Source organism: Cydia splendana, chromosome 24 (assembly GCF_910591565.1).
Source record: "Cydia splendana chromosome 24, ilCydSple1.2, whole genome shotgun sequence".
NCBI classification, from domain to species: Eukaryota; Metazoa; Arthropoda; class Insecta; order Lepidoptera; family Tortricidae; genus Cydia; species Cydia splendana.
This window is the reverse complement of record NC_085983.1, coordinates 1939653-1953038: the sequence shown is the minus strand read 5'-3', so window position 1 is coordinate 1953038 and position 13386 is coordinate 1939653. Positions and strand designations below refer to the sequence as shown.

General features: G+C 41.0%; 1 protein-coding gene across 4 annotated transcripts in view; it reads left to right on the top strand.

The window, feature by feature from the left end:
- The first annotated feature begins 1734 nt into the window (after nt 1-1734).
- The window catches only part of LOC134802437 (uncharacterized), a 258039-nt gene continuing 246387 nt past the window's right edge, over nt 1735-13386 (top strand). Inside the window, exons 1-6 of one of the 4 annotated variants that reach the window (XM_063775103.1) lie at nt 1735-1795; nt 4066-4211; nt 4666-4852; nt 5639-5811; nt 6151-6279; nt 7115-8060. In XM_063775103.1, coding sequence (XP_063631173.1) covers nt 4107-4211; nt 4666-4852; nt 5639-5811; nt 6151-6279; nt 7115-7306 — 786 coding nt within the window. In that variant the 5' untranslated portion in view covers nt 1735-1795; nt 4066-4106 and the 3' untranslated portion in view covers nt 7307-8060. Of the gene's footprint in view, nt 1796-1935; nt 2020-2042; nt 2132-4065; nt 4212-4665; nt 4853-5638; nt 5812-6150; nt 6280-7114; nt 8061-13386 lie in introns of those variants that run through there. The other 3 variants (XM_063775102.1, XM_063775101.1, XM_063775100.1) reach the window with 3 other exon arrangements.

Sequence of the window (13386 nt, the reverse complement as noted above, 5' to 3'; positions counted from 1 at the left end):
ACCCATCCAAATACTGACCACTCCCGACGTTGCTTAACTTTGGTCAAAAATCACGTTTGTTGTATGGGAGCCCCATTTAAATCTTTATTTTATTCTGTTTTTAGTATTTGTTGTTATAGCGGCAACAGAAATACATCATCTGTGAAAATTTCAACTGTCTAGCTATCACGGTTCGTGAGATACAGCCTGGTGACAGACGGACGGACGGACAGCGAAGTCTTAGTAATAGGGTCCCGTTTTACCCTTTGGGTACGGAACCCTAAAAAACTATAATCTATTCGGGCATATTTAGTCATCAAGGTCTCAGGTCAAGGCTCATAATGTCATCGCTATGCTTAGAATTTTAAGTGTTTCTAGGAAAAAGAAACAGGTTACAGACGCCATCAAATTCATCGGAGCGGCCAAGATGTCCACAAATATCTGAACACGCCTCTATTGTCAAGGCGTTAGAGTGCGTGTTCAGATATTTTTGAGCACTGTGGCCGCTCCGATATATCTAATGGCGACTGTACCATCGCCCGCCTACTTATTGCATTTGCTCGCAGTATTTTGGCGAACCGAGTATTTGCCGTAACAAATCTGTCTCTATGTTTACATATGATCTTAGCAACACCGGCCTAGGTCCCGACAGAGACCAGTTAATTAATAAAGACATCACAATGCGTCCATAAATTAACGAGTTTATTGTAGATAGCGTTCATTTTAACGAAGTCTCAGTCAAATTTTGATAGTAGGTGTGGTATACATGGTATACATAATGTAAGTCAAGGGGCCCACTGATTAACAGTCCGCCGGCCGGTATCGGCCTGTCAGTTGTTCGGAACTGTCAAAATTTTGTTCTAACTGACAGGCCGATACCGTCCGGCGGACTGTTAATCAGTGGGCCCCTTTAGTTTTAATTTAACCTTCTCTGTTTTTAGGGTTCCGTAGTCAACTATTTATTTTATTTTGAATTGTAGTTTAGGCTTTATTTAGATATATGTGTGAGCACCTTGGTATCTTATGGCAACTGTCCCTACAAAAATCAACGATTCGTAATGTACAATAAGACACAACTCTCCATGGACATTAGTAGTCTATCTCTGTATGATATGGATATTAGTAGTCAGTATTAATTACCGGTCTCTGGCCCCGGTTACATCACGTTCAAGGCACTTGTATCGCCACGGAACGAGGTATTTACATACCTACTCGATATATTTCTATAGTATGACTATGATTTGGTATGATGTATGATGTAAGCGTGTTCCGCTTTGATAGAATAGTAATTGCTTTTAGGGTTATTAATGATTATTTAATGTAGGCTTTTTAACCGTTTTATTAATACGAGTAAACTGTGGCTCTGTGAGCTGTAGTAGAGCTCTCGCTAAGCATCCTTTCGGGCATTCTCGGGTCCGTTCGGCTCAGCATTGCTCCGAGCAATTATTAGGGTTGGCACAACTTGACGTCCTTTGCGTGCACGACCACAGATATGTACTGATTAGGCTGTTAATTTGTTTTTTTTTATTAAATATTTGTATCCTTTTCAGACCATGGGTAAAGACGAGAAAGAAGACTCCGGATTCGGCTTCAAGGACAAGGCTAAGGCAGAAGAGACCCTGAAGCTTCTAGAACAGCATGACCCTAATTACCGGCGGCTCACTGTACGCGGACTGCTGGGCCGCGCCAAGAGGGTACTTTCCTGTAAGTATCTTCAACTAGGCAAAGAGACTGAAGCTTCTAGAACAGCATGACCCTAATTACCGGCGGCTCACTGTACGCGGGCTGCTGGGCCGCGCCAAGAGGGTACTCTCCTGTAAGTATCTTCAACTAGGCAAAGAGACTGAAGCTTCTAGAACAGCATGACCCTAATTACCGGCGGCTCACTGTACGCGGGCTGCTGGGCCGCGCCAAGAGGGTACTTTCCTGTAAGTATCTTCAACTAGGCAAAGAGACTGAAGCTTCTAGAACAGCATGACCCTAATTACCGGCGGCTCACTGTACGCGGGCTGCTGGGCCGCGCCAAGAGGGTACTTTCCTGTAAGTATCTTCAACTAGGCAAAGAGACTGAAGCTTCTAGAACAGCATGACCCTAATTACCGGCGGCTCACTGTACGCGGACTGCTGGGCCGCGCCAAGAGGGTACTTTCCTGTAAGTATCTTCAACTAGGCAAAGAGACTGAAGCTTCTAGAACAGCATGACCCTAATTACCGGCGGCTCACTGTGTCGCTAATCTGATAGATTGCACATGTTTGGCCTGTACCAAAGAGAATTAAATCACTACGTTGTCTGTACTACCTAATATCTTACTAGCGGACCATAAAAAGTCTGCAGCGGATTTGATAGCCCACGCAGTGCAAGTGTCACTTATACGTCATAATTTCATAGAAGTTTGACGTTTAAAGTAACACTTTCACTGCGTGGGCTATCAAATCCGCTGCAAACTATTCTTGGTCTGACTCTATACTCTTTGGTCTGTACCCATTCTATGACATGTGCCATGCGATAAGTAACTAAGCTGTCACTAAACTTCAAAATATCAATAAACATTGTGATGTTATATTAATATTAGATATTTATATTGTTGTATTAATATAATTACCACAATGTCTCAAAATCCACCAGTTTCAAACCGAGAATGTTTATGTAGCAGGAGCACAATAACATTTATACTAGTCCTATTTAGTTTGATGTTTTACCAAATTTATCGTCATCTAAAAGAGGTGTCTCATATCTTGAACGTCTTAACTCGTTTATTTAGGAAAAGTCCAATTAATGTGGAGGAATTAACGTTTGAGCTGGATAATGACAATGACGGCGACCATGATGTACAGATCTGATGACAGTGATCACTACTCGCAGGAGATACCTACTTTAATGTCAATATGGTAATTATGTCACTATCTTCTTCTCTGTCGTATCGCTCTTGACAGGGCGGTCGTGGTCACGTTGAGCATCGAAGTAGAGGCGGACACAGCTCTTCGCAGTTCGCACGATCTCCCGCCATCTCTCCCTGTTGGCAGACTGTCTAGCACAGTCAGATACGCGGTTTCCCACTGCGGATTTTATTTGGTCAGTCCAGCATATGTGATCTGCCGCGCGATCTGTTTCCCTCCACTCTTCCTTGTACGACCAGTGACCAGTCGCTCTATGGAGTCGTTATCTCGCCTAGAGATATGAGACTATACACGGTGGCTAAAAAATAACTGCATTCCGGTTCCAGGGAGGTTTTGGGATTATACTGAGCAACTTTTACTATGGGCCTAACCCCGAAATCGCGAAAAATCAGGATGTTTAACAGTCCTCCTCGCTTCGCTCGTCGTCGTATGGTTGACGAAATATAAAGTGAGCCGATCTCTCGAACAAGTTTGAACGAGATCGGCTCACTTTAGGCAAAGACATATGTAACTTCGTATAAGACGAATAAAGTCTAAGGAAAAAACGTGCCTCGGAATTCAAGTAAAAGTCATTCTCGAATAGATGGCGCACACACCTTTAGCCTATCCTCGGCTAGATGGCGTGACGACACCGTTTCATATTTAACAATTTTAACACATAGATATCAGTGAATGAACATGGATCAAACTGATATAAAAATAATAAAATCATTTATCCATATATATACATTTTTTGATAACTTTATACGTTTTCATTTTGAGTTTTAGTCGTGTGTCGATAGATGGCAGTAAATTTACAGTGACTACAAAATTTACAATGACAGGACCCCTCTATACTATCTATTCTTTTTGCTTTAGGTATATTTCGTCAACTTTAGGTAGCAAATGGGTATTTCATTCTTATTTATTGGTAGAAATTCAGGTAAAGATTTTCCAAGTAGGCATGTTACAATGCGCTTATGAACGTCAAAATAAAGCTACGTCTTAGGTATTCAGAAATTCCGGTTATTGGTATTAGTAACCCATAGATTTATAACTGAGTTAGTAACCCCTCTGGTGCTGCAGGTGTTCATGGGTCACGGTAATTGCTTACCATCAGGCGATTCGTCTGTTAGTTTGCCTTTGCCTCCTACATCATAAAAAAATGACTGCCATTATAATTTAAAAAAAAATGTGTTCTAATTCCAGTAACAAAGGCTGAAGACAAAATAAAGAACATTAAAGAAGCGATGGAGGTATTCGAGAATTGGCTGGCGGAACTGGACGCGGGCAAGGAGAAGAAACCGGATAAGAAGAAGGAAGAAAAGAAGGCACAAAAGAAAGAAGACAAAGATGTAAGTAGAATATATCATTATTCTGTTAGAGTTAAGAGCCAGTGTAGCACTGCGTAGCCAGATGCTTGAGATGCTTCTGGTCTGAGGGCTACCACGCCGAATACGGAAAAAGAACGGAACTGAACGCGGGCAAGCCAAAGAAACCGGATAAGAAGAGGGAAGAAAAGAAAGAAGATAAAGATGTAAGTAGAATATTATATTAATGTTAGATGTAAGGAGCCCCGCAAGAGCCAGTGTGGCAGCTAGATGTTTTTGGTCTGAGGGCTAATACTGCGTCACTGGAATGAAAAACATTGATATAGAAAGTAAAATTATTATAATATAACATTTACTGTGTAAACGTTATATTGTGGGTCACAAATCAGTTTACCTCTATCGATCTTCGCGCTCGAATCTTCTACAATCATAAAGCATTCGACTCTGTACGAAATTGACAATATTGGTTGCTTTTCAGTCCAGCTCAGACGTGGAAATGGAGGACAAAGAAGAGAAGAAGCTGCCAGCGGACAAGGTCCAAGGGCTGGGCTTCAAAGACAAGGAGGCTGCAGAAGGGACCCTCAAAGCTCTGGAGGGGCGCGACCCCGACTACCAGCAGCTGGCCGTCAAGGGGCTGCTTGGGAGCGCCAAGCGGGTGCTTACTTGTGAGTATGAAGAATCTAGCAGTAGACAAGGTGCGGGCAAGAAAAGTGCCTAATACCAGGGGTGCGAAACTTCTGACTTCGGCCAAACTCGGCTCCGCTCGGCTCAGCATTGCTCCGAGCAATTATTAGGGTTGGCACCACTTGACTTCCCTTTGCGTGCACGACCACAGATAAGATAATCACTTGAATTTTGACAACCCTAAATAGCCGAAAAGGATAGTGCCATATATTAGAAAGGGATAGCATGATTCGACCCTGAACCGCTGTCAAACTTCGGTTTTGTAGGAAGTTTCCTTTCTGTACGGTAGTACTATTATTTATTCTGTGCTAATACTTTGATAAAAATTAGCTACTACAATAGGCGTATTATGGATGGTTTCATCCACGTGATAAAATAACTATCACTTTTTAACACCGCGGGATAGAAAGTGACGGACACCGTTTTATCACGCTGTCACGTAGACAAGAACGACCATCATATCCGTACTGGAGCTTGCCCTATGGCTTCAATGCCTTCTTTTTTAAATTATGTTTTCATTTGAAGAAGAAAAATTTGAACTTTAATTTGAACAATAAACATTTTTATATAGTCTGTCAAGCTATAATCTAAATGTAAATCAAAATGTAGGCGCGAAGGGTTATCGATATCGTCCCACGTACTAAATTTGAATTTCGCGCCTTTTTCTACTGACAAAGTGGTTTGACAGCCTATATTTTAATTCTTTGTGGTTCTATCCGACATCGGATCGGACAATGAGAAAACGCTCATATGCCGTTTCTTCACAGGCACTCGGGACGAGACCAAACTCGCCAACATCAAGGAAGCCATGTCCATCCTGGAGAAGTTCCTGGACGATTTCGATACTAAACACCTGAGCAAGCAGAACAACGCATACTTGAGTCTGGGCATCGTCAGGACTGCGGAGAAGTCAGCTGGTGACGCCGTTACTGAGCAACAGGTTTGTATATCACAGCCCATTAGGACGAGTTCTACAGTTTCTAAACTAACTTCTGAGCAAGTAGAACAACGCGTACCTGAGTCTGGGCATCGTGAGGACTGCGGAGAAGTCAGCTGGTGACGCCGTTACTAAGCAACAGGTTTGTATATGATCCCAGCCCATTAGGACGATTTCTACAGTTTCTAGAACAACGCGTATATAAATTCAAAAGAATCTGGGCATCGTGAGAATTAGGAGGCAGGCTTCTCTGCATAGGATCACAAGCATTATTATTAGTGTCATTTATTTCTTCGCTAAATCACTTTCTCAAATAAATAAAAAATTAACGGTGTTTTTCAGAGAGCCTTCATAGCAGCTTACAGCTCTGTCAACGGCGAGTACAAGCGCCTGCGCACCGTAGAGGAGGAGGAGGGAGGCAAGACCTGGGACATCGTGAGGAACGCTGCGCTGAAGGATCTGAAGGAGAAGGTACCTACCTTTTTGTCTTTCTTCTCTGTCGTCACACTTGTCAGAGTTCTCAGAGTGGTCGTCATATCAGGGCTTCACGATCCGTCGTCAATCTTCCCGTATTGTTGTGTAGCCCTTCTTGCGCCTGCGCACCGTGGAGGAGAAGGAGGGAGGCAAGACCTGGGACATAGTTAGGAACGACGCGCTGAAGGATCTGAAGGAGAAGGTACCATTTTGTCTCTCTTCTCTGTCGTCACACTTGTCAGAGTTGTCAGAGTGGTCGTGGCCGGTGGCAAGCTCCACAATCCGTCGTCAATCTTCCCGTACTGTTGTGTAGCCCTTCTTGCGCCTGCGCACCGTGGAGGAGGAGGGAGGCTAGACCTGGGACATCGTTAGGAACGCTGCGCTGAAGGATCTGAAGGAGAAGGTACCTTTTTGTACTAGTGGCAGTGGGGCAACACTCCTCCTTTCGGGCATTATCGGCTCCGTTCGGCTCACTGCTCAGCATTGCTCCGAGTAATTATTAGCGTTGACGTCCATTTGCGTGCACGACCACAGATAAAGATAGTCACTTAAATTTTGCCGACTCTAAATACGCGAAAGGGATGGTGCCAAAAATTGGAAAGGTTCGTCCCTGAACCGCTGTCAAACTTCGGTTTTGTAGGAAGTTTCTGTACGGTAGTACTATTATTTATTCTGTTGTTAAAGTCATGGTCATGAAGTAGACTATAATCATATGTTTACTACGTCAGCTTAATCGCGTTAATAGAACGACAATCACTATCTCTGTTTCTTTCTCACAAACAAGGTACTTCTTACTTTCTCCCGTTTTAAATGATATTTTTTATATTTCCAGCACGCTAACGCAAAACTCTTCAACGACAAAGACGAGCCTACCGCCGAACACCTGGAACTCCTGCTGTGGGCCTACTCACCTGAAGCGGCCAAGGTCAAGAAGGTGGTGCCAGAGACTAAAGAGCCCAAAGAGGACCGGAAGAGGAAGAGCAGCGGCGGTGACGAAACTCCTAGTAAAAAGAAAAAAGAATAACGGCAAGGTTTTTGAGCAAGATAATTGTTTTTTTTTAAGGGGGGGAACAAATATATGATTTAATAATGACGTTATTGTGAGTGCAGGCATTTAAACTGGCGTGAAAGTAGGAATTACATTTTGTTAAGTCCGTCTTAAGCTCTGGTTTCCTAGGACGGTGCTGTCATATAGCGGCCGTCTCCATACAAAATCATGAATCTAATATTTAACTGGATCAGGCATGAGGGGTGGGGAGAAAAACTAACTAGGCTGTTGGTTACGAAAAAAAAAATACTAACCGTCCACCTAGGTGGACAGACTGGTTTGTCGGCTAGTGACAGACGAATGACCGAACAGGATAGTCTTATGTATCTTTCAGTAAGAGTAGCAGCGAAAGAGCTATTATTGTTTGTCCTTGTCACAGTTTCACATATTTTTTGTTCCCCACCTTTTTTTTAGTATGGATAATGGTGGGCAACAAATAAATTCGACCAATCATAGTGACGCATTGCGTATGTTTTGTCCCTTCACGGACGCACGCGTATAGCACATCTCTATAGACAATACTACTCCATGAACTCCATCCATATTTAGCCGTATTATTTTGTATGGAGACGGCCGCTATATTTTTTGAGAATGACCCAAAATGTTAAATATCAAGTAAATTACACAATATTTTGTGAGGATTTGTTACTTTAGCATTAAACATGGTTTTCACGAGCATTTACATTTACACTGTATTTTACGAATCATTGAATAAAAAGTGTTAACATTGTTTTCTGGTTTTTTTTTAACCCGATTACCTAACGCTATCTGTTTCTCGAATAATAGGATCAACGTTTCCCAGACAAATAAATAGATAAATTTAGAAATAAATAAATATTTATTAGTATGAGATATCAAATGAAAGGGCTTCAACTTGGGTCAAATTCAAATGCTTACAGAGCCAACGGCCTACAACCAAAAACAGGAAACATATTTATAAGATGGTCAAGCACATCTTGTCAGTAGAAAAAGGCGCGAAATTCAAATTTTCTATGAGACGTAATCCCTTCGCGCCTACATTTTTCAAATTTGCCGCCTTTTTCTACTGACAAGATCTGCTTGACCATCATACTTTATAACCTTAGAGGATATCCGAGTTTATAACTTTTGAAATGTTGTCAATAATGTCAACGTGATATTGTTGGCTTAAAGAACTCGCATCCAGGCCATAATTGTTAAAAAAAAAGCCATTGGTCATTTTGTTTTTGTTCGCGACGAGGTGGTCTGTGGTGCAACAAGATTAATATTTTCATGTTTATTATTTTTTTATAATTTATTTATAAAGAATACATCACAAACACGTTTTCGTTTATGCATACCATAAAAACGCCTCTAGCTCAGAGGGCCTACCGCGAACCCCGTTCGTCGTGTTGCTTCTCTGTTCCACTTGTAAATTCATACGTAAGTGTGACAGGGAGGCAACATGTCGAACGTGCTTGGCGGTAGGCCCTCAGTTCATCGATTTGACGTAACGTTGTAAACACAAAGTACAATGAACTCTTTCATTTTCGCGATAAAATTGACTGAAATATCGCGAATAATGAATTAAATGTGTCTTATTCAGTGCCCTTTTATTATTTAGTAGCAGTTATATGTAAATGCGAGCCTTATATAGTGGTGTTCATGTGTATATTTAGCAGGGCGGGGAGCGGTCATATAAGGAGCTATTTTTACATTTTACGGTAAGTAAATAAAACAAAATTGGTCTTGAAGACGCTTAGAACTGCCCTACGTATCGTTACTTACTCAAATTTGTACTTTTGCAAAGCATCTTTATGTTGTTTTGTAAAAAAAAAATTGTATAAGAATGACCGCGATTAAAGTATTTAAAAGTTAGTCTTATCTGAATTAAAAAGTTATTTTAACTGGAAATATATATCATTCGTATGTATTTTATGGGTAGGTACTATTTTTATGCCATACCATATTAAATTTTTGTAATATAATATTTAAAACTTTCGCGTTTTGAACACATATAAACTCACATTTATAGACGGGTCTAACGACTCTAACGCGAATTTTATTCAATTACCTTTATTTACCGATGTTTCGACACAGGTTTCACTGGTCGTGGTCGTGGCTGACTGATATTCCAGCAAAATGTCAAATTTCAGAAATTCGCGTTAGACCCGTCTATAAATGTGAGTTAATATTTTTTTGTAATTATTTGTTAAATTTTTTAAAACAAGCTTACAACCTGCCCAATGGGTAGTTACTGTAGCTTATGGACGCTCACTGTGTGAGTGTCATGTATGTTGGTTGAACCTTTCATTTTAAGTTCTTGTTTCAGATTATGTTATATAAGTAAATATGCAAATGCAACGAAGAAGCATGGAGGCTAGCAGCGATGCAAGCTACTGTAAGTATTAGTTTACACATAATACAGATTTATAGTATAGGCAGTGGGGAGACACTCCTCACTTTGGTCGAACTCGGCTCCGTTCGGCTCAGCATTGCTCCGAGCGATTATTAGAGTTGGCACCACTTGACTTCCTTTTGCGTGCACGACCACAGATAAGATAATCACTTGAATTTTGACAACCCTAAATAGCCGAAAGGGATAGTGCCATACAGCATGATTCGACCCTGAAACGCTGTCAAACTACTAGCGACCCGCCCCGCCTTCACACTGGTTAACAAATTAAAATTATACACCTAAACCTTCCTTTTAATAATCAATCTATTGATAGGTGAATACCGCATGAAAATCCGTTCAGTAGTTTCTGAGTTTATCGCAAACACACAAACAGACAGACTCGGCGGGGGACTTTGTTTTATAAGGTAATTTAGAGCTCTATCAGAACCATACTCCAGGGTTTTGGTACTTGGAATGATTTCTTTTATAATTTTGTTTAAAATGGTATCCAGACTGAGACGGGACTGATCAAATCGGTCGATTTGATCAGAAATGAAATTGGCGTCAATCTCCAATTTTAGATTTATGGTGATATTAGAGCCCTCTAAATTGAAAAAATGCCCCAGAACGAAAATACTGGCCTCACAAAAGTATTCTTGCGTCCTCATTGCGCACCTCATTTTATCGGTAATATCGGTCATTATCGGCGGTTGAATTCGGCGAGCCAAATTGGTATTTGCGTCCGCACCTCCTGATTCGATCAGCCAATTGAATCAGATCGGCGAAAAATTTACTAATCTGGATACGCCTTCAAACGAAATGACAGCAAAATTCTATATATGTAACTACTGAACCTGCTCACAAAAATTCTCGAGAATCGATTTCATTCTCTGCAGAGGAGAACATCTGGAAAAAAAAAAACCGGGCAAGTGCGAGTCGGACTCGCGCACGAAGGTTTCCGTACCATAATGAACAAAAACGAAAAAAAAAATGCAAAAAAAAAACGGTCACCCATCCAAGTACTGACCACGCCCGACGTTGCTTAACTTTGGTCAAAAATTACGTTTGTTGTATGGGAGCCCCATTTAAATCTTTATTTTATTCTGTTTTTATTATTTGTTGTTATAGCGGCAACAGAAATACATCATCTGTGAAAATTTCAACTGTCTAGCTATCACGGTTCGTGAGATACAGCCTGGTGACAGACAGACGGACGGACGGACGGACGGACGGACGGACGGACAGCGAAGTCTTAGTAATAGGGTCCCGTTTTACCTTTTGGGTACGGAACCCTAATAAAAAAGCATTTTTGCCCGAGTTGAAAATTCTCTTCTTCTCTGAAAATTCTGAAAATTTTAAAAGCTCTGAAAGTAAACTTGGTTTTATGAAGCTAAAATAAATCTTTTTTCTACAGATGACAGGGAGCCCTATGAAGACTGGGGAAGCAGGTCATCGCTCAGCCAACAAGAAGAGGTAAATTAATTATCATTTATCCACTTTAAACTGTCGTCGCTACACCAGTGGGGAGACACTCCTCACTGCGGGCAAACTCGGCTCCGTTCGGCTCAGGGCATAACCGCGAAAATCGAAGTTCGCAAATTGCGGGCATTTTTCTCTGTCACTCTTATTACGCTTTCATTGGAGTAAAAGAGAAAGATCCCCGCAATTTGCGAAATTCTGTTTTCGCGGTAGCCCCTCAGCATTGCTCCGAGCAATTATTAGGGTTGACACAACTTGACGTCACTTTGCGTGCACGACCACAGATAAGATACTTACTTGAATTTTGACAACCCTAAATAGCAGAAAGGGATAGTGCCATACAGCATCCGTTTATACGTTTATACTAGTGGCGCCCTCGTTGTGTACCAATGGAACTAAAGTTGACAACCGGTTTCTAGTAATTCTGTTGATAAACATATTTGTTATCTTCATATCACGAAATATATGAAAGATGCAAATAAACCCTTGTTTGTGGTACCTATTATCAATTGATTTAAATAAAAGGCATATTTATGTTTATAACATTGTATTATTTATTAAAAAATGTTTTACATATAGAAATATACACTGAAAATTAAACCCTGACAACTTAATAAAAAAAATAGACATTAATAAAGCGCATTCACAAAGTTTTCAGTATAATACAAATAACTTTAGGCATGCCCACCTATTACACTTTACACACACAGATACACTACACTTTACACACGGCATTTTACACAGATTTCCAACTTGTACATTTCTTCACGGTTAATTAATACGCTTTCCAGATGCGTTATGACGCGGTTCCTTCTGAACCCACTAAAGCTGTGAATGTCACTCAAATATGTATCTTCAACAGCCGTTGCTCCGCATTTAGCACATTTTCTATGTGCATTGCAGTAATCCATGTAGGTACAGACTTACAGAGTCTTAACTGGTAGTACCGCTACGTTGTATTTATTATTTAAAGATTTAATAAATACAATTTTCGTTCTGAACTTTAACCACAGCAGTTGGACAGAGTCATTGACAAATATATTTTTTTATTATGGTGGGTAGACGTACCTACCCTCCATATATTTTATGAACATTGATAAAGACAGTTGGAAGCAAATATTCATTATAAAACGTAATCGCGTGTAATTAAGTTTTAAGTGTTTTAAGCCCCGTTTTATGATTAATAATATAAAAAATTCGTGAAAATTTAAATCAGAGTCGGGAGCAATGTTGCTGTAGAAAAATGTTTTTATTTTTATTACTGGCAACTATTTCTAGGAGGCCAAAGCACACATAGAAGCTTCAGGCGCACACATGCGCAATTATAAGGGGACATAACTTTCTTCTTGAACAGGCCTTGCTAGGAGGTGACTACACTAAGCTAATTATACGGTTTAAAGCCCCCCATTCACACTCCTACCTTGTAGTCCGCCTCGTAGTCCGCCTCGTTGGGTAGGATTGTGTATGGGGAATGGGGGTTGCGGACTTCGTGCCGTCCTACAACACCCAAGTAGGATGCCTCTTGGGTCCTATGAATCCTGCAAGCCCCGCCCACCGCTGTAGTCCGCCGCGTAGGATTGTGTGTGGGTTGTCGTCCTACGTTGCGGACTGCCGTGTTTAACGTATGACAACAGTGCGCGCCATTTTTTTGAAATTTATAAAGAATATCGCTGTTTGTGGGACCAAAAATCACCCAATCACTCCAACAAACAATGGAGGAATAGGCATTGCAACAATTATTACCAATACTTAAGAAATATGACGCTCTCTGGCGAATTTTTAGCAGTTTCGTTTCCCACACTCTTTTTTATTTTTATCCAATAACAAGAAAATACATAGCAGAAGAGCTATTTTTTTTTTTAATTGCACGTAATATTTTCAAGAGTAAGTAGACCGACACTTGTGAGAAACGAAGCAGTACTGATGATGGACGGCAAAACAGTACCGTGTGTGAGCTATTTCTTGCTCCGTAGTCCTGAAAGGCGTACTACAATGTAGGAGGGTGTGTGAGCTATATCCTACGCCGTAGTCCTGCGAGGCAGACTACAAGGTAGGAGTGCGAATGGGGGGCTTAACCCACGTATTTTTAGTCACTCACGCGACATGTTCCGGAGAACCATGGTATAATAATATACTCCGCCTGGTACTCCATTCCGAGATTCGCGTATGACCTAACTGACACGCGCCTACGTCATCATGCTGTTTACAGGTTCTCAAACTT